Genomic DNA, 24026 nt, shown 5'->3' on the forward strand with positions numbered 1-24026 from the left:
AGTAATAGGTACTGATGTATGTCTCAGAAGCAGGCGTGGGGGGGAAGAATCCCTGATGCAGGTCTCAATAGTTGAGGGTAGCTCGGTCGGGGAGAAAGGACAAGTAGGAAGTGGAAGCGGAAGCGAGAAAGGTGATGAAAGGGAAGAATGGGGCGAGAGAGATAAAAAAAGATGGAGGAGTATGATGTTTTGAGAGGCAGAGGCAGAGGCAGGGACAGAAAAGGCAAGGCTGTCGTGAAGCAAGACAGAACAGGACAGGACAGGACAGGACCAGGGGTCCACTGAGATGCAGCAAAGTAAAAAGTCCCGAGCGAGGTAGCGAGGTCGAGCAAGGATTACTGAAGACCTACTAAACTGTGTGAACGCAAGTCAGCTGTTTAAAGAGGCTAGACCAAGATCAAACAGAGAGGGTAGTCCGAGTGAAAGAGAGGGAGAAAAAAAACTGGTGGTGATGTGGATGATGGTGGTGATGAAAGGTACCGAGTGACTTGACCAGGTTTGGGGGGACAGAATAAAGGGTCGTCGAGTCTATGGGGGTGGTCCACGGGGGTCTAGGGAATCTAAGGGGTGTGAACTGGGCGACCTGGGACGATGCCGGCACATGTGATTCGTCACTCAAAAAGAACTCTATCTTCTCTAAGCCTGTCCGAGTTTAGGGGCAAGTTGCGGTGCCCCGCGACGGAGGACGGAGATGGGAGAGCCTCTAACCTCTAGCCCTCCATCCCTCCAACGAGTCCACTGAAGCGAGTCTGGGAAGCGAAAAGACCGCCCATCCGCTCGGGGCGGAGATACGATGGATCCATCGATGGATGATATGGAGCTGACTGTACTGTATTAACAATCAAATAGACTAACTCCATAACTCATCTCGTGAGTGATTACTGTACAGAGACATGCTCGATAATCTTTGAGTTGTCACAATTTTATTATTCTGGTCCCATGTTACACTGCATAATTCTCAAGGGTCTCGTCTCGAATCCCAACAGAGTGTTATGGCCATGGAGATACTCTCGCGTCTGCACCGACTAAGGTTCTTCATCTCCCCGCGTTACCAAATAAAAAAAAACTCTATCCAACTCTTTCGATGTCATTGCACATGGCAATTGTTCTTTTGCAAATGCTTATAATCAACCCCTCTTCAGCACGAGTCAACCTAGTTACACTATAGCACCGCGCCGTGGAAAGTTAAGGTGCAGTCGACAGGGCGACGTGGTCAAGCTGCCAAGGTATCTAGGTACCGTCCACCGAGGAGGCTTGCTCGCTTGTCTGCTCATCACGATGCAAGTCTTTATTCACATGCTCATTCATGCATGTCGCGTAGCAAATCGTGAATAGGCTGTTTACAGTTGGTCTCTGACTCTGACTCGGCCTAGAACGGCCAGAAACAGCACATTCGAGGGTCTCGAAGCCTCGAGCCACATGGTTGCTTCCAAGCCACATCCCGCGCTGCTCACTTCCTTGGAGGGGACTATGACGGAGCTTGCAAGGTAACCCCTGGCCATCCATTTCATACAGTCTGAGAGCACTACAATTAACGTCAAGGTATGACAGCATACAGTGAGTGCTATAGGTAGCACGACCTTATTTTCCCCGTCACACATATCATCATTATTACTGCCGGATATTCGGAACAAAGACTTGCTAGAGTTTTATGCCTCTAATGATATCGCACACAACCATCATCCATTATCCAAGGCACACTCGCGCTGTAGATCAGCCATGGGCTGTTTCACAAGCCTCGATATTTTGATATGGTGGTGTGTGGTCTATTTTGCCAAACTAGTGAGCGAGTGGACGACGACGCGTATTGATCCGCAGGACCCTTTATATTGCCCCCAAGCAGAACGAATCTTTTGCTACCTTTGGCCTTTGGAGGTGAAAGAAGTCGTTAGCTATATGCCCTAACTAAACTACAGTAGGTTGGTGTGGTGATGATCTTCCAGCAAACACATCAGCTAAATTGAGGGGTAAGTTGTAACCCAACGACGCGGTCAAGAAAAGAATGGGATTCCTTTGCTGCTGTTAGCATTATTTGGAAAAGTGGCTATTGAAGCATTGACGATGATGCACAATCGGAGGTTGCAAACATGGTTCCAGCATGGAGATTCTCCCAGTGCTGTGATGTCAGTACTTTTTTTTGGAGGCGACAGAAAGCGTAACACAGGCAGAGGCGCGGGTGAGACATGATGTGCCCTACTTTAGGTACCCATCCATGCCCTGTTGTCGATCTGTTATGCTTTGTCGAGTCCAACACTGCACATCCAGATCTTCAGCTCATGAAACGTGGTGAAACTGTTATTCAGACGTCTCAATATCAAAAAAGACAACAAAGCAAACAGCTGAGCTATGTCTTTTTTTTTTTTCCTTTCTCTTCCCCACAGAGTGTAACCAATGATGCATACCCAGGTAGGTGAACTTGATCCTCCAATAATGAAAATGTCCATCTTATTTTGTCAACCCCGGTCAGCACAAGTACTTCTTGTCGACCAGACCTGAACCGTTGCCCGCCACAGTGATCATCATCTTTTCTTGGCGCATTCGGTGCAATCGGGGTCCCGACATGCAAGTCCCTGAAAAGCAATGGACGATCCATTCCGCATCATTGCCCTGGCATGATTATGCGGTAGAGGCCGAAATTTAGGTACGTATGCAAATGTTATTAATCCCATTATACGTACGTAGGTAGTGATGAATTGACGTCTTGCCTATCAAAATAGACAAAGGCTTTCTTTCTCTCACCTTGACTGGTACGGTAGTATGCACAACTAACCAGATCTGATCTGGCTGCAAGTGGCGGAAGCTAGATGGACGGACTCGACCGATTCACCGACCGGCCGTAATTACGGCTGTCTCGGCTACCACCCGGCCTTTGTCTTTGTCTCTTGAAAGAATCTTGGTCGGCGTTTAGCAAAGGTGCTGCTCCGATGTGATGTCTGCTGCTTCTGTGGGTAACACGTACCCGTACACTTCATCAGCCTAGTAGTAGCGATCATCACGGGATTCTCCAATCCTGCGCTTTGTTGGCAGGCACTTTGACCAGTCTTGGAAAGGTTGATCGACGTCATTGCTGTAACTGTTACTGTTACTGTTGCTGACAAGACAGACTGATTTGTCTCAGCCTCCCTACCTCCCAGCCTTGAACGTTTAGCCTCATCAAACGTGTACATTGTACTCTGTATTCGTGTATTGATCATCAATCTGGTTTCATCGTTTATTTGCCATGTTACTATATCTGGAAACTTGTGATACTTGCCCGTTACGTTTGCACGCGACATGTCATCTGCAGGCATCTTTTTCTATGCTTAATTTCTCTCATGTCGTAACCTTAACTTACGGTCCGTGTAGTTTAAATTGTTTCGTGTTATGCTATCCGGCAAATGGGAAAGAGCTCGCGTGTCAAGTACATGATGTACTGACACAAGCAGTGGTCAACGTCTTCATGCCTCACTTGGTCCAAGCACCGGGGAAGCTGAAAATATCCCAAGATTGACACATCTCATCTGATTTAACACGCACATGTCAAAAAAGAACATGCCTACATGCGTGGGGTGGAAAGCTTGAAGCTACAGGAACTCAAAACAGTCTCAACTCTCATACCGAGCCAAGAAAGACTCTCTGTCTGTCTTTCGGTCACCTATTTCGGGGAGCTACCGACATCAGGATTGTCTCGGATTTGACGGCCTCATTAGAGCACACGAGCAGAGACAGTATATTACTACCCCCACGTGAGTACCTACGCTTTTTCGACACCGAAGATGCAACGCCTGGAAACATCCGCGATCCTGGGATCCCTACGGTTTCCTATTCGGGACACCGAGAATCTCCCTCATCTCAGGGGAACTGTGAACAAGAGCTCTCCCCAGCTGTTCAGCTCGGAATTCGTTCCCCGGACCAATCAGGGGGTGTCTGTATGCTTCAAAGCTTGTCGGCTAACTTGGGAGGTAGATTTGATGAGACATTTCGCTCTTCAGCCTTGTTAACGGCAGTTTAATTAGTTCGGGATAATCGCGGGCGGCCAACTGAGGGCTTTGAGGTGAAGGTTCTGACAAGGAAGACATGTACACACAAACTATTGGAAGCTCCAGCATCCAACACGAGACATTTTTAGTCGTAAAGACTGTGTGGAACTCATGCCAATTGTCTAATGAGCAAACATCTTTTGAGCCGCGTGCATTGCTAGACTCGGTAGTTTTGTTGCTATAGGCCGGGTTTACCGGCGGCTATAATGACCATCATGTTGTTCTTCTGGATATGCCGCATCACCATCGTCAGATCATCTGGCAAGTTACTCTCAACTTTTTTACGACCTCGCGATTTGTAGTTATAGCTAGCTTCTTATCATAGTCAAGACTGAATTAACTTACTGTGATAGCACGATCAAGTGAAGAATCAGCAGATGGACAAATGAATCTTGATCCCATTTCACTTACCCTAAACAGGAGATTCATTTTCCTCTTGCTTCAACCATTTACAAGCCAGATACTCCAAGGTGCGCGAAACTAATTGATTGTATATGCCTCCAATTATTTTGACTATAACCATTCCATTTACAGGCTGAATACGTTGTCAGATCATCATTATCATGTGAATCAGCTGCAGGAAGTTGGCACTACTGCAATGAACCCCCCACGACTCGGCCTGTTAAGCCGAATCTTGAAGCACTCTTGAGCTCTTTCTACCATATCCCAGCATATTCCCTCACCATTGCTAACCGATGGCCAATAAGACCATACATTTCCACAGCATGATGACGTTGAATGGGAATAGCAATTGCGACAACCCCGCTGAGGGGCTTTCTAAGCACTCAGTATTCCTATATCAAACCCGTTTTCCTTCGATTCTCTCCTCACTTTCACCTTCTACAACTCAATTGCTCAGAATTATCTGTCGCTCACCTTGACCAACTTTGTTAAACACGATATCTTCACCTTTCGGTACGATGTGACAACACATGAATAAGGAGCCATGGCTCCCTTCGCAATTATTACCAAGTATCAAGGTAACGTTTAAAAAGAACGCATCCGGGTGTTCAACTGCCTCTATGCTCTGTGCCACAACCTCAGCTATCAAAAGCTTGAGGACGACCAGAGCAGGGCGGTTGATCTGAGAAATACCGGCGAACTTGATCTGGATAATACCAGCGAAAGGACATGCTTCTTGACATCCCCTCCCTCTTCTTCCGGGTGACCGGGGAACTAACCATAGCAGTATACCACTTGATCTTTCAACATGTCGACTGACAAGATCACCTTCCTCACCAACTGGTACCACTGACATAACCCTTTAGTACAAGAATTTGGAGTTAACAATGTCCAGGCACGCTACGCCTTACCACGCCCCGCTGTACCTGGCCCAAGCCAAGGGATACTTCAAGGAGGAGGGAATCAAGGTTGCTCTTCTTGAGCCCAACGATCCTAGTGTAAGTGTTTCTCAGGCAATTGATGACAACAGAGATGCTGACTTGGCAGGATGTCACTGAGATTATCGGAACTGGCAAGGTCGACCTTGGTTTCAAGGCCATGATTCACACTCTGGCTGCCAAGGCTCGAAACTTCCCTGTCCAATCCATCGGCAGTCTTCTCGACGAGCCCTTCACGGGAGTCGTCTACCTCAAGGACTCGGGCATCACCACCGACTTCCGCACCCTCAAGGGTAAGCGCATCGGCTATGTCGGCGAGTTTGGCAAGATCCAGATTGACGAACTCACCTCGCACTACGGCATGACCCCCGAGGACTACACCGCTGTGCGCTGCGGTATGAATGTCTCCAAGGCCATCATCAAAGGCGAGATTGACGCCGGTATCGGCCTGGAGAATGTCCAGATGGTTGAGCTCGAGGAGTGGCTCGCTGCTCAGGGTCGTCCCAAGGATGATGTCCAGATGCTGCGCATCGATGAACTTGCCGAGCTTGGTTGCTGCTGCTTCTGCACCATCCTCTACATCGGAAACGAGACCTTCCTGTCCGAGAACCCCGAAAAAGTCCGCTCGTTCCTCCGCGCCGTCAAAAAGGCAACCGACTTTGTCCTCGCCGAGCCTGACAAGGCATGGGCCGAGTACGTTGATTTCAAACCCGTCATGGGCACGGATCTGAACCGCAAGATCTTCGAGCGCAGCTTTGCCTACTTTAGCAAGGATCTCAAGAACGTTCGTCGTGACTGGGACAAGGTTACCAAGTACGGAAAGCGTCTTGGTGTGCTTGATGAGAGCTTTGAGCCTAACTACACCAACTCGTACCTCGAGTGGGATCTATCTGGAGAGTCTAGTGACCCTACTGGCGACCAGAAGCGTATTGCTCAGTTGCAGAAGGATGTTGCTGCTTCTGGTGGCTTCCACCGCCTTGAGGCTGAGGCTCCCCAGGCCAAGGCCTAAGTATGTGCTTAGGGCACTGATGGCCGGAGTCTAGAGCTCATTTACACTCGCTATGATGGAGGAACTTATAAAGACACTCATTCAATCTAACTATGATACAAATACAATAATTGGAAATAGCTCTTCACCATTCCCTAGATCGTGATTGATTATCATTGATACTTGCCTTTGCCTGGAATGCGGGCTGACGACCATGCCAACGAGGACCGTTTGCGGCCCAAACGGCATGACAGACGCCAGGGCAGGTTTCTGGTCGAAAAATAGATAATCGATAGCGCTCATTTCTGCTGTGCGGCTGGAGATAGAATTCCATGTGTAAAGAAATTCCCATCCGCATGCAGATTGTGATGAAGTATAACGTTGGGCTAACGGGTAAGTGGGATACCATGGCGATGAAGTAAAGAGCATAGGGATATGAATAACGATAATGCAGCAGTAAAATGATTGTATATTAGGGGGAATATATCGAGTGATGGTATCAGGCCGAAGGCTCTAGGCACGCATATGAGTGTAACATATCCATACTATACATGACAATGAAAATATGATGATTATAACGACAGCATTTTATCATAAATCAGACCCAGGAGCGACATGTACCTCATCATGGAGTAAACTCAAGAACATCGTGCGGACTGGCGAGGAAGTTCTCCGGAAGCTTATCAGGAGGGGGTGCCTGAAGTGACTTTGCCCACTTCCTGATGTCGTCGTAGTTCTTGCAAGTGTGCTTGGTGTTGAAGTCGGGGAACGCATTGGGCTCTTTCTTGTCGTACCACACTTGTCCAAGAACACCAGTATCGACGTTGCACATGAGAACCTGGCGGATGGTATCGAGACAATGTGCTACGGCAGTGAGTATAGAGTTATAGATGGCGAGGGAAGGTGTTGTGACTTACTGACGTGTAGACGGAAGACTTCGCCATCATTCTTGAAGGCGTGTCCGCCCATTTTCTTATAGTGGTCGTAATTGAAGTATAGACTCTTACGGACGAGGTTCTAGTCGAGTTAGTATAGATGCGCAATGCAATGAGTTCGCTAGTACATACCAGGCAATGGAGATGATGCATGCCCTCAACATTGACAATGAAGCCGCCGCCATGCTCGGCGTTGACTTGAACGTGGGCGTCAGTGAGACCACTGGCAATTCCATCTTTATAAGAGATAACACCAGGTCGATCTACAGATTGTTAGTCACTATTACAGCGAACGAGAGGGAACACATACAGTCTACTCCGAGTGACTCCCATGCCTTGTCGACTTCGGCCGAGCCATTCTTGCGGAATTTGTTCTCTTCCATAAAGTTGCCATCGAAATGTTGTTCTTTGTATTTTATCGCAATGTCCTTGAGAACCGGCGCTAGAGATAGACTGTCAGATAGATGGTCTGAGATGTTGAACCGTGAATGACTTACACCACTTATTTGTATGCATGGCACATGTTTGATCGATCTCGAGATATGCCATTGAGATCCAGGCGCCGGTGAGTGCTGAGATGAGGACGATCATGAGTAATGTCATGGTCCATCCGAAACATCTACATGCTGAGCATCGACGCCTTCGTGGAGGAGGGACATAGTGAAATGACTCTGCGTCTTCATCTGTGTCTTCGTGACATTCGACTTGAGGATTCAAGAGCGCAGATTCCTGTTCTTGTTTGGGAGGCATGATGGTGGATGATGGAGACGAATAGACAGACCAGAACCTCAAACTTGAGCACAGGAAAGTTGATGAAGAAGAGAGACAAGCAATGAATAGTTGGGAATTTTATCAGTACAACGACTTAAACCAGACCAGCACAGAAATTCTCGTATAAAATTAGAAAGGGAACCTCTGAAGGCCGTTCACAAGGCAAGAGGTTGAGCGGCTGAAATCCATAGTGCCAACCCAATTCCCACTGCCGCCTCAGCCGAGAAACTCTCAATCTACCTGATGAGGCAATCCCGCGATATTACTAAGAGTCTAGCCAAGAGGCTTTTCCGTAGCTCTTACAGCTTGCTCGTGAATCTTGACCCAACAGACACGATAGACGAGGCGGGCACCAATCATCCAGACTCCAAAAGAGGCGATCTTACTCGTGTCGACGTAGTGTCTATCGTGATACCACTTTGTGGCGCCGTGGAAAAGAAGGCTGAGAGGCTGCTTTCGACCAGGGCTGGATTGCACCTCCATCTTTCGACGCATCAGATAAACTTGAATTGTACTAATGCAGGAAGACAATACCCTGCATCCCTGTCAGTTATACCTAGTTGTGTGCAAGTTGTGACCATCAAGGCTATGGCGATTGGGTTCTTGTAACTGCGAAACCTGTATTTTGCAAGCGCAGGACTTTGACCAACAGTTTCGCTCAATTGGAAGCCACAATGGCTGTGGTATCGTGCGACTTTTTTCAGAAACGGGTATGGAATCTGCATGTTGTGTTTTAGTTTTGAAGTAACGTGGGAATGGAATGTTGGAAGGAAATGAGGCTGGCTGCTGGTGGTTTAACCCGTCTCATGCTTAGACAACGTCGATCCCCGCATCGGTGATTTAGTCTATCAATTAATTGATGATCTCAGCTAGTTAAGTGGTGATACCTTTCGAAATACGAGGCCGTATATCCATAGCAGGCACTATTCACTTACTTACCTTGACTATGTCGTATACCAAGGCTTTAGCCTGTTGATCCTACTTATTCCCATCCGTCGACTACATCATGACTTCCTGACCGAGACCGTCAGCCGCAAGACTCACTGTCAAACTTATGCACGTCTGGCACCAACACATAAAGCCTAACGTGCTATTTACGTCTTGTCGCAAAGACCCGACGTGCATTAGCTTTCACTAAACATGACCGATCACCGCTCCAAGATCGTGGCTGGTCCCAATGAGGAAATATGCTGTCCTTCAGCTCGGCAACCTTTACAGACAAACTTGACAACAGATACGTTCTAGAGCTTCACGAGGCTTACACAAGTCGACCTCATCGTTGGTTCGGTATCTTCGCAGCCGGGGCTAGTCGACGTGGGCGATGACAAAAGAGAAAAAGAGTTTCTTAGCGACTTCGCGATCGTTACTCAAACGAACGTGATGGCTTGTCAGCCTTGGTGCCGGCCAATGGTGAGCTTTGCTCGGATGGTGATCTCCTCCACTTGCTTTTCCCTTCAGCCGTCTCGAGACGACTTGGCTGACGATGGGCTTGATACGAGGTTGGTATCTCTGCGTTATACTTGATAAGTGTTAGTGGTAGGCCTAGATACAGATGACTCTCATACTGAGATGCTCATGCCGCAGAGGCCGACGCTATCATCGAATCCGTTGTCAGTGATGAGCTTGAAGAGAGGGGTTTGCCATATGGGAGATGGCTCTGGGTCTGCCTGTGCACAGTAATCAAGGTTCGTCGATATGATCATGAGGATGACTGTGCATTAGCACAGCGTTGATCCCCCATCCATAAAGCTGGAGTTCCCATCCTGAGCCAAGGGTTCCTTTTTCTACCAACCTTCTCTCACCAACCCATTCTCAGCCTCACCAACTTGACACTCCCGCTCCCAATTCACAGTCTTTTTGTCTCTTCTCTAGACATCAACATGAAGTTCTCCGCTGTTTCTCTCGTTGCTCTTGCAGCTGGTGCTATCGCTGCTCCGGCCCCGGTTGCTGCTCCTGAAGCTGCCCCAGAGCCAGGGTACAAGAACTATGGTGCGTGATAATTGGAAACACCCTTGGACATATTATTGACAACTTGAAAGGATCTTACCCAAAGCAGTACGCCCACTATGGTATGTGTTGATCTTCTACATTGGAGTTCTATGTGCTAACTCTTACATAGGCAGCTACAACTACAAGAAGTACTCCAACTATGGACACTACAAGCGGGATGAAGATGTAGAGAAGCGCGAGGCCGCACCCGAGGCTGAGCCAGAACCCGGCAAGTACTCTAACTATGGTACGTGTTGCTAATTATCCTAGATCGTCAAGTACTGACCCTTTCCCAGGAAGCTACCACTACAAGAAGTACTCCCACTATGGCCACTACAAGCGTGATGAAGACGTAGAAAAGCGTGGTGATTACTCTGACTACGGTTGGTTGCGATGATCCCATGGCAAGGCTCTTGAGTATTAACTCTCATTTAGGATCATACCCTACCAAGTACTCTGACTACGGATCATATCCTTCAAAGTACACTGACTACGGTTCGTGATACTCCCACACAGCTCTAATACCCCATGTCTGGACAGTCGCAAACTAACCCTCGTCTAGGCTCTTACGACTACAAGACTTACGGAAGCTACGGCACGTACAAGAGAGCCAGAGACTGGGTCAAGTCATTCTTCTAATCTGGTATTGATACGGACTTGGGAGGAGGAGTTAAGCAAAATTGCATTGGCACGACGCACAGAATTGTTCTTTATGAACGACTTACGATTCTCAACGAGAGACATGTTTAATGGTTGGGCAAGATTGACTGAATGGAGTACTTATTTATACTGAGTTGGGGATTGCGGGCGAGTTTAAACATATTCTTAGACTCTCTTTAATAATATTAGTAGATTATGCTCCAAAAAAGATATAATCTGGTGATGTATCACCTGTGAATATGTTTCTGTTGTGTCAATGGGAGCGATGTATTGTTTCTTGGTGTCATATCGACTGTCAGCAATTGTTGTAAAACAAGCTCACTACTGACATGCATGACTGAACAAGACATGCGTTTTGCTCATAATATGTTATGTGGGACCAGCCGCTCTCCTATCACTTGCGTATATAGTCCTGGGCCACTGTAGTAGTAATCAAATGGCAGTAAGCTTACTACCACTCCTCCATGCTCACTTTAACAAATATCGCAACAGCAACAGCCAATAGCTTGATGAAGAATGTACTTGATTTATGATAATCTCAACTACATATACTCATAACCCGATAGCAGATATGCTCATTTAACAAACATAAGGCCGTATATACATGCGCTTAGAACAGCCATGAAACAAAGGTCTTGTAGAACCATCCACCACGGTTGGGGCCCTCAGCCTCGCGTCTGGCAGCCTGGGCAGCAAGGAACTCCTCCTCCTCACGGTCAATGACATCCTTGCCGGTGTAGAAGTCGACTTCATGAGCCTTGATGCCACGAGACTTGGTGATGAACTTGTGGCCGAATATGAGGATCAGATAGACGGGAATACCCAGGTAACCTGTGATGAAGGTCTTGTACTTCTCGCCGCCCATGATCTTACCCGTCTCCTTGTCGCGGACAAAGACGTCGTAGTTCTTGGTCAAGGCGATGAGGATACACATGGCGAGAGCACCAACTGATCCCCACATGCCGAAGGGGGCGACGTAGGGGAGAGCCTCGTTGGCCAGACCTTGAGCCTTCTTGGCGCGGCACCAGAAGATGTGAGTGGTGAGGATGGAGATCCAGGACAGGAGACCGAAGATGGTGGTCAGGTTGACAAAGTAGCCAAAGACCTTTGTGGAGTCGTCGGAGACGTTCATGAAGGCGAGCAGACAGAACGAAGCAGACATGCCGAGGGCGTAGATGGGAACACCGTCCTTGTTGGTCTTTTTGAAGATGGCGGGGGCTGAACCGTCGGAAGCAAGACCGTAGAGAGTTCGGCTAGCAATGTACAGATCCGAGTTGGAGGCGGAAAAGACAAAGATGCAGATACAGGCGTTGATGATGTGGGGGACGACGCGGACACCTGCGATGGTACCAGCAACGACAAAGGGCGAGGCAGAAGCACCGGCCTTGGCCGTGGTGGCAAAGGCAAGCTCCTCGGAGTTGTATGGGACGATCATGCCGACGAGGAGGACGGAGGGAAAGTAGAAGAAGAGGATTCGGTAAAATGTGAGCTTGATGGCGCGGGGGATGGTCTTGCGAGGGTTCTGGGCCTCGGCGACTGTGACACCGACGAGTTCGGTTCCGAGGTAGGCAAAGGTAGCGTTGACCATGCAGGACCAGAAGCCGAGGAATCGTCCAGCGTCGCCTTCCATGATATAAGGCTTGAAGGCACTGGAGAGTTGTTAGTAGGGAATAATTGTCGCGTAGAAAAAGGTACACATACCCAGGGTTGCTCCAGTATCGGAAACCCTTTCGGTCATGGTCAGGGCCACCGCCGAGAGCCAGGACGAGAGAGAACAGAATTATACCGATGATGGTGATGACTTTGAATGAGGAAAGCCAGAATTCGAGTTCACCAAAGAATCGGATACCGAAGTAGTTGATAACGCAGATGATGACAAGGAATATGGCGATAAAGACACCCGGATTGACTGTATCTCGATCGACCCAGTATTGAATGACGAGGGCAGCAGCGGTAAGTTGGTTAGGCGTGACGATGATGTATTTGAACCAATATCTGGGAAATGTTAGTTGTAGTCAAAATCGCATTGGAGGTCAAAATACTCACGTCCAGCCGAGCGCAAAACCAAGAGAAGGATCACAGAATCGAGAAGCGTAACCAGTGAAACCAGCAGACATGGGCAACCAAGCAGCCATCTCACCAAGAGCAGCCATGACAAGAAAGACGACAAAACCGACAACAGTATAACAGATAAAGACAGAGCCAGGACCAGCTTGGGCGAGAGCCTTGCCGGTACCGATAATGAGACCAGTTCCGATAGCACCACCAATGGCAATCATGGTGATGTGTCGCGCCTTGAGGCCTCTGTGGAGAGACGTCTCGGCGCTCGTCTCGAGACCTCGAATGTGCTGATCTTCGCCGAGGCCGACATCTTTGGTTGGTGGCGATGCGACATCGTAGCCCAGGTCTTTCTTTTCGACGTCGTGAGACGCCATTTTGCCAATACCCGAGGGCCTGGAGGAATTTATGGAGAAGTAAGAGAAGCCAAGGTGCCAAGTAAACTGTTGGAGATACCAAGCTTTTTGTCGATGCAAGAGAGCCAAGAGCCTTGGCTAGATTGACGAAGGATTCTGGGTCTGGGCAGGGACAAGAGTAGAAATGAAGAACAGTACAAGGCCCGTACTGAATCAACGTTGCACACAAACGAAGACAGACACAGAGAGAAAGAGAAGAAACGAAAGGGAAGGAGGGGGAGGGCAGTGATGGTAGTTAAATACCAACAGGCATTGAGTGAGTGCCGGGCCTGTCCTGTCCTGTTTTCTCAATCTAACAAGAGGGGACTTGTCGTAAACTGTCAAAATGCCAAGACAAATCTCGCCGCGCTCTCTTGATGAGAAGAGACATACAAGACCAGGCTCAAAGTGGAAAGCACTTGGTGGTTCCTCTCACCTCTGATGGAACCCTACACTAGGCGGGCGTCCGAATGAAGATCAATCACGTAAAAGGTTGGTTTGAGTAGGGGGAGTGGGTAAACAGTTTTAAGCTTGAATATCACCAACAGAAATGAACCTAGGGTCTTGTCAGCTAGTAAGCTATCTCATCTTTTCCCAGCTGCTGCATGTGGTGAGGACAAACAGCAGACAGGGTATGCCTTGCCGCTTGGATGCATTGCATTGGACTCGGCTCGACTCGACTTCTTAGATGCAGTGTACCTGTTCATATAACCGGGCGCAGGGCAGAACTAAAGGCATTCTTTCTTTCTTTCTCGTTGATGTCTCATCTCTATGGTGATACGGAGCCAGACTCCAAGTAGAAAGGATCGGCCCGGTAGTTGAAAACGCCCGAGGTTGAATGAGAGAATAAAAAATTACAATCTTTATTAGACTACTTGTTAGTAAAAAAGCCAAAAAAAATCAGAGATAAGCTTGATTGTGCCTTGAGGCGGTTTACCCCGGTCACGAACGGCCTAGAGTGCCCGAAGAACACTTCTTTGGTGTCAAGGATCTGACGTTGTGGTAACTGTAGAACAAAGTTACTTGGTATTTCTTTCGTATCCACCGCTATCTACAAAACTCAGCCACTCCTTTTCAGGAAGGTGAAAAAGAGGTGTCTTGTCGTGTGCTACTCGACTCCAATGGAACTCTGAGATATCATTCCTCCAAACAAACCCCTGTCCAATGTTTATCTACCTCCGTCTGCGGGGAAAGGACCCAATAAACTGACATTCTTACTTTCAGGGATTGTACCGACTCTGATTGAGCAGAAGAGGTACTTTTGGTGGACACATCCAGCATCCACATGATCTTTATCTCTCTTTCTCACGCACATACCAGGGACAAGGGACAGGGATCATTGTCTTCTCCGCACCGCATATCTCTCTCGTTTTAGTCAGTGGCTTTATTCCAATTATCTAGCCCGTTTTTTACGATCCGTCCAGTGTCTGAGTTAGTTCACCCGTAACCCCAAAACTAACGGTATACCGTTACGTTATAAAACCCCAATTCGAAATGCAAGCCCAACTTTAAACGGCATGCTTAATTCCTATTTGTTTTCTCTTACCTTATTATTAGCTAAGGTGAATTCTCCAAATCCCTTCAACCCCAGCTTTTCGCCTTCCAAGTTCCGGGGGAGGAGTCCCAAACTGGGTCCTCTCCGCATCTTGGGTCCAGACTCTTGATATGCTGGTCTTTGCTTTTGCTTGGCATCAGAGACAAGGTCGACGAGGCACGGATGCAACGGGTCGTTTAGGAAAGTGAAGGTATACCATGACGAGTGTAAGGTCTGTTTGCCTTTAGTTAACTGCACCAGCATGACTAGCTGCCTCTTTGAACCAACATTCTATTACTCAGTTCTGTGTCATGGAAATTCATTCTCGGACGACACTGAGACAAACAACAGACGCCTCAAGAGCTGAACTATCAACTGCACTGTCGATCCGAAACCCATTTCTCGGGCTTCGGCATCACACCTGTTCGTTGCACGGCAGGCAATCTTATCCTCGTGCGTCTCATGAGCTGAGATCAATTCAGCCTAGCATCATGACTTGATTAAGCTTATCACCAAGACTAGCAGCCCTAAGCTTAGGATAACGAACAGCTAACCTCAGGGCAGTGAATGAACTAAGCTCATCGTAAGACATGTTGCATCGCTCGAGAAAGACTCGAGCTAAACTGCGGGGAAGGAAATTACCTTCAACTCATGATTCGCTTGAGCTGGCCTGATGCAACGTGATTTATCGGTACGACAAGGTGATCCCAAGTATCTATAGACCGAACCTCATCTTCCTCACAAGTCCAGCGACGACCTCGAAATGAAATGACAGACTATTCCTTTTTACTGATGTACCCTATGCCAAGTTGCATTGCGCTGTTCTATTGATTATATCGTAAGAAACCGTGGAAGAATTTGCTGGCTGTGATTCACAATGAGTACTCGGCCATCTCTTTCATTGCTATGGCTCTTGATTGTCACACATTACCCGAAGTGTCGCACACAGTATCTCTATTCATTACATTTATAATTACTCCCACCTCTTATCCTCTATTTATTCCTAACATGGCCATCAACATTTCCTTAGTCTGCTTGACCCCACCGACTCTCCATCCTCCCAAGACAAGATCCCGCAATCCAGTATCTCCATCATTCACATTGCTGGCCCATGCCTCTTGACTTCTCCCCAGCGACGTTGGGGTCAACGGCAGGGCCATCGGTGCCAGTAAAAGCGTCAAAGTAACTCTTATCTGGCGCCCAGTCTCCAACCCAGTGTAGGGGCTGATTACTGTCCACATATACGGGGGACGTTTCGTTTCTCCTGGGCGGGTTTCTTGTTCGCTGGCCCAAGCTGTGTTGTCTTCGTTTCAGACGGCTTGCTTGACTGGGTCGACCTAGCTGAGCTTTGTTACACCTCGTTGTCGGATAGGTTTATCGTTGGAGTGTTGTTGGACCGTGGTCTCATGAGGGCATTGGAGTCATAATGCTCAAAAAGTGTGATTTATGATGGAAACCTTATAATCAGGGGTTGTTGGACCGCAACAAACATGCCCCCAAGAGAGGGCGGCCGATGTTGTCTCCAACGTCGAACAAGCCTCTTGCTTGCGTAAACTCGTCGAGCAGCGCAAGTTCGCTCGCATCACCGTCCTGTAGCTCCATGACAAGGTAGAAGTGGTTAAACAACGTTTCGACCTGGAGGAACTCGATCACATGAGGCTATTCGCGTTAGTTCTGGGTTCAGTTTAAGAAGCGGTCCTTAGACTGACTTTTCCAATGTAATGGTTGAAGATCTTCTTTGTCGTTCAACCCATTTTTGATTTCTGCGAAATCTTCTCGACTCCTTTGATGCTGATACTGACTGGGCCCAGGACCCAGAGGTCTTCTTGGCCTTGATGTAGGCCGGTGATGCAGACTGGGTCCGGGACCCAGAGATCTTCTTCACCTTGATATAGGCTGTATATATCGATGATAAAGAGCCGACACCTGATATGGTCAGCAAGATCTTTGAGAGGTGATTAGTAGCTTGACGCACCACATGTGTAGTTGTAAATTGCGCCGCCGTGTCCAACTCTCCCTTTCATCCTTTCTGTGTTGTTTTCTGCTTTCTGGGAGGTTTTTTTGTATCTCGTTTTGGTGCTTCTTCTTCATTTTCGATCAGTGCAAGAAACAACGATGCAAAATAGTGTCAGTGATTCTGTCTATTCTCTATGACCATACTTTGTGGTTTGGGTATAGAAGGCGGTGATTTCTTTCGTGATTCATGAAGGGTTGAGGAGGAGAGATGAAGGATCATGAGGAGGAGATGAAATTTTCGGTGTTGAAAAGGGTGATTGAAAACGCTAGAAGTGCCGGTTCAGTGACAGTGCCAGGCAGTAACAATAACACTACCACCGATGATTACAGCATGGGAAGATTCCAGAACTAGGCAAGTGATATCTGTTATTGTTTTTTCCCATAGTAACAGAGAAGTCTGCGGGAAAAACAATAATATTTGCCTAATGACAATCGTAAACTGGCAGACTGAGGGTATCTTCCAGTCACGCCACATATAGAGGACAATACGAGTTTTAGGCCCAGGGCATTCTCAGATTAATAGGATGTTTCACCTCTTGTACCATCTAAAGCAGAACATTTTATTCAGAGCAGGATGTGTTGTGATTCAAGGCACGTACTGGCCAAGAGGTACACTTACCCCTGTATATGACTGCCTAGCTTTCTACACACATGCAGCAGAAGAATAGAATGGCATGAAAACTAAGAAATAAGACCAATTTTATATTTTCCGCCTCAGTAGCATCCGCCAAGAAGCTCGTGTGGTTGCAAATGGCTCTGGGGTTAGATGATGCACAGCGTGATCACCTGGTGTGACTGTTTTCCACAGAGCTTCCACGTTCTGTAACTGCCAAGAATGACCTTTACCAGGAAAACGATTAATTAAGACCGCCAGGAACTGAATTCGGTCCGATTCAGTTAATGGAAGGCGAGTGGCCGATTTGACTGGAGAAGCGAGGCAAGAGTGTTGACATATGGCAACAAAGACAAAGGGTCCGAATACAGCCAAGCGTGCAACTGTCTTGGAGGTTCTTTGTTGAACGATCCAGTCTATGTCGTAATTCTCTACTGAATTAGTATATTTCGAAACGTAAATAGAATGTGGTCTGTTCGCCAAGTGCTCTCAAAGGTCAAAATTCGCCTCTGAATAAACATGGCTCGTCCAGGTCACGACTTGGCGATTTTGGAATTTTACAGCACGAGCCTTTATGACGAACATAAACAAAATATCTCCTCTTTCGCATCATCAAAGCCATAGGTAAAACTTCAACTTCTGTCACTCCTTTTGCCGTGCAATCTTGCCACGATGCAGCGCCTTTTACCGATTTTGCTCTTCCTAAGAGCCACTCTTGCTTCATCTTGCGACATAGAACCGCTAGTTTTGCCGATTCGAGATGTTCGAGTATTTCCAGAAAATAGACAGTCTCTCATGCGAGGGATATCGGCACAAGTTGGGACTCCGCCGCAGAATATTGTGCTTTTACCATGGGCGTACGTTAAACACTCAATTATTTCTGTTCTGTTCTAATGATCATAGCGAGTTGAATAATACCATCATCTACAATAATGAACCCTACTGCAAAAACGACACGATGTACAGCGAAGAGTCTTGCATAGTTGAGAGGGGGGGCTTGTTCAATGAACAAGACTCCACAAGCTACACCGAGGCAGATACCCTCATCGAAGCCGGCGGTGCGACTACCGAGACAACCTTCAAAGGCAGCGTGTATGGTATCAAAAACCTCCCAAGTCGAAGTATCGGAGCAATTGACACGCTCAAACTCGAGGGCGCAGCCGAACTTCCCAACTTTCCTTTTGGTATACCGACTTCCAATTGGGATACCAGCCACACCACGCTCAGCGCTCTAGGTCTCGGACGGAACTCGACGTATCTCAACGCTTTGCGCAAGGCGGAGAAGATCACCTCACGGGTTTGGTCTATATTCTGGGGCATTTTTGGAGACGAGAATCCCATAGATGGATCGCTAATCTTGGGCGGGTATGATGAGATGAAAGTCATGGGGGATAACTATACTGCGCCTTTGGTATACGACCACTTTGATGGGTCGCAGGGCTGCTGGACAGGCATGAGGGTTACTGTGACGGATATCAAGGTCAATTTTGCGGGCGGAACGAATACCAGCATCTTTCCCTCAGGGACGGCATTGCATTGCTGTATCGATCCTGCGCATCATCTTCTGATGGAAGCACCGATGGATCACATTGAGAACTTTAAGAGTATCGCTGATATCGATGGTACACATTCCACGACTGATCTTCACTGGATGGCTCTCCAACCGAGTATTAGGAAACAGTCAGTGGCCTGCCTCTACATTCTTTCATTCTTGTTAACCCAGTATACAGATTCACCGGCGATCTTACCTTTTATCTAGAGTCCGGTCTCGAGATTCGCGTTCCGAATAACCAGTTTGTGTTTCCAGAAACTGAAATCGACAAAGATGGCTCAAGGGTACAAAATCTCACTCGACAAAACATTCTCATCAACAGCGTCGAAGATGAAGCACCGATACTAGGACGGTATTTCCTCACGGCTGCGTATCTGATGGTGAATCAAGATGCAGGTACCTTTACCCTGTGGAAGGCAAATGCTACCGAGGACAGTAAGCCCGTAAGGGTATTTGATCAAGAGACGGGAGACAAGTGCGGTGACACAGCGAGCGGGGTGATACAGCCTTCTGCTTCTGCAACTGGTTCGACTCCAGGGTCAGATGATCAAGGAAACACCGACATCAATAATCCATCAGGTAGAGTGATTGGTGGTGCTGTCGCTGGTTCTGTGACTGGCGCAGCTCTTATTGCTTTGGGCGTCTATTATGTATTGCGCCGCCACAGGAAAGAACCCAGTAGGTTGACCACCGAACGACCATGTTTGATCAAGCTGACAAGATGACAGAGGACACTTACTATTACTACCCTGCACAGGAAGATATGCAGAGGTCCGATGTTCACGAGATGGACAGCAGTCCACGGGTTATCAAAGAGGACAGGAAGACAAATGTGTTTTGATAGGTTAGCTGAGAGGGGTTCGTGAACGAGTGCTACGTATGTAAAGAAAGACCTCAGGTATCATAGCTTGATAGGATAGTGTAAAATTACCCTTACTCTTATATGCATCTATTTCGGTTGAAGATTTGAAGAGGATTGAGAAAGTTCCGTATTCGGTTCAGAGAATATATGGAAATAAACAAGAAGAAGAAGAAAAAAGAAGAAAGATAAGGAGATACAAATGACTTCCGCGCTTCTCAGACACTGCTAGTGAGGCTCAACAGGATTCTTCCACGCCTGATATGCAATCCAAGTCTGGTATGAACTAACAGCAAGCGATACAATCCCCAAAATAATGGCAAATATCACTCCTATCAACGTAGCCATCATCATATGCCTTGTACTACTTTTTCTTTTTATAAATCGTTGATGCCAACTGCGAGGTTGTGGATCCTGAAGTTCATCGTATAGATTCGCCAGGCGATCAGCCAAATAGACGTAGGGAACACACTCTTCTCCAACACGCCTGACTGAGCTGAATTCGAAATTAAGAATGTCTGGGTCGAAGTGACACTTTTCGATAAGTGATCGTACAAGTTTCTTAGACTTGGGATCAGATAGTGGGAAAAGAGTTCCTTGAAGAGAGTCCAAGATTTCAAGGACTAGCTGACGTGGTAGCACGCCCCTATAATAACTTAGAATAATAACATGAGTAGGTATCAAACAAAAACTCACATCTTGAGAGACGAAGACGGGCTAGAGCAGTCACCAGCATCTCTGGTTACTCGCAACTGTTCTTTGAGGAAAGATGTATAGTGGTAAACCTCTAGGATATAGTTTCTTCTGTCAAACAGCAGATGGTTTCGTATGTCCGACGTCGCTCTAATAGTAATTTTGAGTCGTTTCTTGAGATTGCAAGCTCTTAGTTGCCACTTCAAATCTGCGAACAACTCGCTGCCATTGTAACTGAGGACTTTGTGTTTACTAAGTGGAAATGAGTCCTGGATGTATTTGCTAAGTGAAACGTCTTCTTTCCAGTGCAGTCTGAATGTTCCTCTCTCGAGTCTGTCTGGTGAATGATAGGTGATTGAAGGATCAATCATGAGCAAAACCTTGACACCAAGTGCGACTGGGTCGGCTTGGCTGTTGTCGAGGAAATCTTGAGCATTAATATCGATATTTGGTGAAGCTAATCGACGAATGTTTGACAATGTTACATCTGGATGTGATTTCAGAATAGAGATCAATGTCAAGATATTTGAGTGGGCCGTAATGCTTCTTGTTGACATGGAAGTTGCATCTATATATGTTGAAACAACTGCTTCGTAGTATTGCAAGTATCGTTGCATTTGAATGACTCGTTCGCTTGGGCAATTCTCGTCATTGCACGGTACAATACCTTGCTGTTTGCAGTCTTGGCAGAAGCTCCATGACCATAGAGTAATAGCGAGCTGATGTGCCGAGTTTTGATTAAAGTCGCTACTGATTCTCGCACTCATGTTGCTGCTGCTGGTAGATTTCTTACGTACAGTGATATCGTAAAGTACCCGAAATATATATTCTCACGGATCAAGTAGCCTAACATAAAGCCCAAAAGTAAGCCTTGGGCAGAGTAATGCGTAGCATGGCTCGGTGAGGCGATGTGCATGCAGCTTGTGTACGATATTGGGTACGGACAACCAACCCACGTGAGCCAGCCCACGTGAGGAAACCTGAATCCCCCTCAAATTTATCCCAGCCTGATCAAAACGACGTTTCTACTGCATGGCTTCTTCAAACCCTCCATTTCCCAAAGCATCTGATTTTTTACCCAATTTGATATGGTAACCTTCCCTTGGCAGCAGAGGTTCGCACAACCGGGAGGATGCCAGGGAGGCACATCCCAAACCACTACTCAAGATACTGCAGATGATACGGGCACAGACAAGCATGCTGACTTGTCAATTTCGGAACTCGCAGATCGTCTATCTTCGCTCATCGACAATACACGTGGTACGAAGCAACCAACCAAACCAAGTCCACCCCAGCATGATACTCAAAGGTTGCAGGTCGAACCTGTCGGTGATGTGTTGCAAGGAACAGGGTTGAGATCCTTCAAATCGACATCTCCACAACTCGATGCACCATTCAAGGACATAATGGTCAAATACAACGATTCTCTATATGACTACATAGCCAAAAGGGAGAAGGACCCTGGCACCATCTTGGTCAAGTTCGCGCGTCTAGGTTTTGACCCGCGGAAAACCGAGCCTCATATTGTCATACAGTGCAATAAGAGGGTCGGGAAGATGGCCAAGAAGTTCTTTGCACAAAGGCACGTAAAAGAGGATCTTTTGCTGGGCTTAAAAGTCATTATATTGGACAAACCGCCGGTAGAGGTTGCAAATGACGACACGATAGATGTCCTTTCCGACTCCCTTCCTGACAAGACAATGTGCGGAATGCGTATCACGTTGAGTGGAGGCGGCAAGTCTGTCAGCTGTACTCTTGGTGGGGTCATCATTGTCAAAACCGATCAGAAACGCATGTATGGACTTATAGCTGGGCATCCATTGAAGAAACTTCGAGGGGACCCTTCTGGCAAGCAGCCGACGTATGAAGTCTACGGATCATCTTCAGAAGATGACGAGGATTCCGACAGCAGCAACACTTCTGCAGACACATCAGTGATGTCGTCCAAACCGGTACATTCAGATATCGAGGGAACGAATGAGGATGATCCTTTGCAAACGAAACTAAAAATCGGGACCGTTGTTTCTGATACTTCCAGTATCCCATCAGACAAGAACTACGACTGGGCACTCATCGACCTCAACCAGAAATATGCACTGTCGAATATAGTGATTCGGAATCCGCAGTTCCAACAATCCGATTTCGAAGATTTTGGAGCAGGTATTCGCCACTATTACGCTGATTGTCAAGACAAGAACATCACAAAGGAAGTACTTGTGATCAAACAAGACAATCCACGTATGGCAAAATTATCCTTGAATACCTCTTCGTTGGTTATATCCCCTGGATCGGGATTTGTTAATGCTCATGATGTTACCATGAAGGATGGCTCGTGTAAGTGTTTATCATTACGTACTATCACTATTTTCTCTAACATAAATCCAAGCTTTTTCTCCAGGGGATTCTGGTTTATGGGTAGTAGATGCAAATACATTAGGGTTGTATGGGCATGTCGTCTCTGTGGATGCGTTTGGAGAAGCCCAGGTGATGCCTATCCAGTCCACCCTCCAGGACATCAAAAGGCAGTTGAAAGCGTCTCGAGTTTCCCTTGCCACAGCGTCATCTGTTGAGCGGCTGAAAGTTGCCCTGAAGGAGCGATCTCCTTACAATCTGTCCTGGCCAACTACCACAGAAGCAAGACTGACATTTGGACCGACTGTGAGCTCAGAAGGGGACTCTTTACAAGACTGCCCTCCATGGAACACCACGTACTCATATGGCCAAGACATATTCTTCAACCCATCAATTTCTCAATTGGATCAAGATGTACAGGATTTCAGTTATACATCCAGTACTACAGTTGAGCCATTGTCCACCGAGGCAGGAAATTCAGCTAAAAACACGAATGAGGGCTATCAATACCCAACAACAGACCAGGATCCTAGTAGCCAGGACTTGCTTCAGCAGAGTAGTGTAGAGTACCCTGTCATCAATTCTCCTTCAGACTTTGACCGGGTTCCCGCCCCACAGGTTCCGGAAAAGGAGGAGCGCAACGCACGTCGTGAAGACGATAAACCAACAGTCCAGCAATGGCTCCAGGAGCAGGATGAGGTGCGGGTTATCCTGAATTCTCTATTTGAACCTTTTAAGTTACAGTCTCGCGAGGGGCGTGGGCATGGGCGTCGGCGTTCGACTCGTTCTCCTGATTTTGCTGGTGTATTCAACAGTAGGAGGGACTATGGTCGTGCAAACAATTCTGTCCGTGCTGAAAGGGATCGTGTGGATAAGAAGTCCAGATCCATGGAGCGTTGATGAAATATTGGCATTCATGAAGAACAAGACAAACAGAGACATCAAGGGGCAAGGGTAGGAAGGCTGTCCTCGTGGGTGGAGTTTTCGGTGTTTTTAGTAGGTAGGAGATCTGCAAGAGATTTGGTCAGGGCTGCAAGTAGTTTACTTTTATCAAGCTCCAGGAATGAACACGAGACAATACCTCTTGATATTTGGATATGGTTAACTTTGTACATATTCTTGAATACACCTTACCAGCAACTGTGACTTAAGTTGTGTGAACTTATTTTATACGCATCATTATCCATACAGAAACGAGTTTTACCGTGATACTTCATTTACTGTGTTATCGGTATCTATCTGCCGAAATTAC

General features: G+C 47.2%; 9 protein-coding genes across 9 annotated transcripts; 4 read left to right on the forward strand and 5 right to left on the reverse strand.

The window, feature by feature from the left end:
• Positions 1-2800: 2800 nt before the first annotated feature.
• On the reverse strand, positions 2801-3290 carry FGSG_11983 (uncharacterized protein; the record flags this gene model as incomplete). The annotated part of the gene is made up of 2 exons (XM_011319195.1): positions 2801-2916; positions 2960-3290. The coding sequence occupies 2 exons, from the start codon at positions 3288-3290 to the stop codon at positions 2801-2803; spliced, it is 447 nt and encodes a 148-aa protein (XP_011317497.1).
• A 1587-nt stretch (positions 3291-4877) lies between these two features.
• Positions 4878-6802, forward strand: FGSG_01672 (pyrimidine precursor biosynthesis enzyme THI12). Its single transcript, XM_011319196.1, has 4 exons — positions 4878-4999; positions 5209-5264; positions 5317-5419; positions 5469-6802. Exons 2-4 carry the CDS (start codon positions 5230-5232, stop codon positions 6366-6368), a joined length of 1038 nt encoding a protein of 345 aa, XP_011317498.1. The 5' UTR covers positions 4878-4999; positions 5209-5229; the 3' UTR covers positions 6369-6802.
• Positions 6803-6972: 170 nt separating this feature from the next.
• Positions 6973-8032, reverse strand: FGSG_01673 (uncharacterized protein; the record flags this gene model as incomplete). The annotated part of the gene is made up of 5 exons (XM_011319197.1): positions 6973-7211; positions 7265-7364; positions 7415-7545; positions 7593-7724; positions 7780-8032. 5 exons carry the CDS (start codon positions 8030-8032, stop codon positions 6973-6975), a joined length of 855 nt encoding a protein of 284 aa, XP_011317499.1.
• A 1824-nt stretch (positions 8033-9856) lies between these two features.
• FGSG_01674 (uncharacterized protein) lies at positions 9857-10904 on the forward strand. Its single transcript, XM_011319198.1, has 6 exons — positions 9857-10042; positions 10093-10122; positions 10173-10289; positions 10339-10425; positions 10478-10537; positions 10605-10904. The coding sequence occupies exons 1-6, from the start codon at positions 9934-9936 to the stop codon at positions 10679-10681; spliced, it is 480 nt and encodes a 159-aa protein (XP_011317500.1). The 5' UTR covers positions 9857-9933; the 3' UTR covers positions 10682-10904.
• Positions 10905-11249: 345 nt separating this feature from the next.
• On the reverse strand, positions 11250-13137 carry FGSG_01675 (dicarboxylic amino acid permease; the record flags this gene model as incomplete). The annotated part of the gene is made up of 3 exons (XM_011319199.1): positions 11250-12351; positions 12404-12697; positions 12749-13137. 3 exons carry the CDS (start codon positions 13135-13137, stop codon positions 11313-11315), a joined length of 1722 nt encoding a protein of 573 aa, XP_011317501.1. The 3' UTR covers positions 11250-11312.
• A 3016-nt stretch (positions 13138-16153) lies between these two features.
• On the reverse strand, positions 16154-16669 carry FGSG_01676 (uncharacterized protein; the record flags this gene model as incomplete). Its single annotated transcript, XM_011319200.1, has 3 exons — positions 16154-16348; positions 16492-16615; positions 16665-16669. 3 exons carry the CDS (start codon positions 16667-16669, stop codon positions 16154-16156), a joined length of 324 nt encoding a protein of 107 aa, XP_011317502.1.
• A 1444-nt stretch (positions 16670-18113) lies between these two features.
• FGSG_01677 (uncharacterized protein) lies at positions 18114-19711 on the forward strand (the record flags this gene model as incomplete). The annotated part of the gene is made up of 4 exons (XM_011319201.1): positions 18114-18175; positions 18222-18998; positions 19049-19548; positions 19599-19711. 4 exons carry the CDS (start codon positions 18114-18116, stop codon positions 19709-19711), a joined length of 1452 nt encoding a protein of 483 aa, XP_011317503.1.
• Positions 19712-20106: 395 nt separating this feature from the next.
• FGSG_01678 (uncharacterized protein) lies at positions 20107-21189 on the reverse strand (the record flags this gene model as incomplete). Its single annotated transcript, XM_011319202.1, has 3 exons — positions 20107-20143; positions 20202-20375; positions 20426-21189. The coding sequence occupies 3 exons, from the start codon at positions 21187-21189 to the stop codon at positions 20107-20109; spliced, it is 975 nt and encodes a 324-aa protein (XP_011317504.1).
• Positions 21190-21828: 639 nt separating this feature from the next.
• On the forward strand, positions 21829-23674 carry FGSG_01679 (uncharacterized protein; the record flags this gene model as incomplete). The annotated part of the gene is made up of 2 exons (XM_011319203.1): positions 21829-22756; positions 23223-23674. The coding sequence occupies 2 exons, from the start codon at positions 21829-21831 to the stop codon at positions 23672-23674; spliced, it is 1380 nt and encodes a 459-aa protein (XP_011317505.1).
• Positions 23675-24026: the final 352 nt, after the last annotated feature.

The sequence above is a fragment of the Fusarium graminearum genome, chromosome 1 (genome assembly GCF_000240135.3).
Source record: "Fusarium graminearum PH-1 chromosome 1, whole genome shotgun sequence".
Taxonomy (NCBI): Eukaryota; Fungi; Ascomycota; class Sordariomycetes; order Hypocreales; family Nectriaceae; genus Fusarium; species Fusarium graminearum.

Excerpts from the sequence above, each read along its gene's own strand:
- FGSG_01672 (XM_011319196.1), top strand. The coding sequence starts at position 5,230 with ATGTCGACTGACAAGATCACCTTCCTCACCAACTG. Across the intron at positions 5,265-5,316 it reads ATCACCTTCCTCACCAACTG|GCACGCTACGCCTTACCACG; the intron begins GTACCACTGACA and ends AACAATGTCCAG. Across the intron at positions 5,420-5,468 it reads TTGAGCCCAACGATCCTAGT|GATGTCACTGAGATTATCGG; the intron begins GTAAGTGTTTCT and ends CTGACTTGGCAG.
- FGSG_01674 (XM_011319198.1), top strand. The coding sequence starts at position 9,934 with ATGAAGTTCTCCGCTGTTTCTCTCGTTGCTCTTGCAGCTGGTGCTATC. Across the intron at positions 10,290-10,338 it reads CGGCAAGTACTCTAACTATG|GAAGCTACCACTACAAGAAG; the intron begins GTACGTGTTGCT and ends ACCCTTTCCCAG. Across the intron at positions 10,538-10,604 it reads TTCAAAGTACACTGACTACG|GCTCTTACGACTACAAGACT; the intron begins GTTCGTGATACT and ends ACCCTCGTCTAG.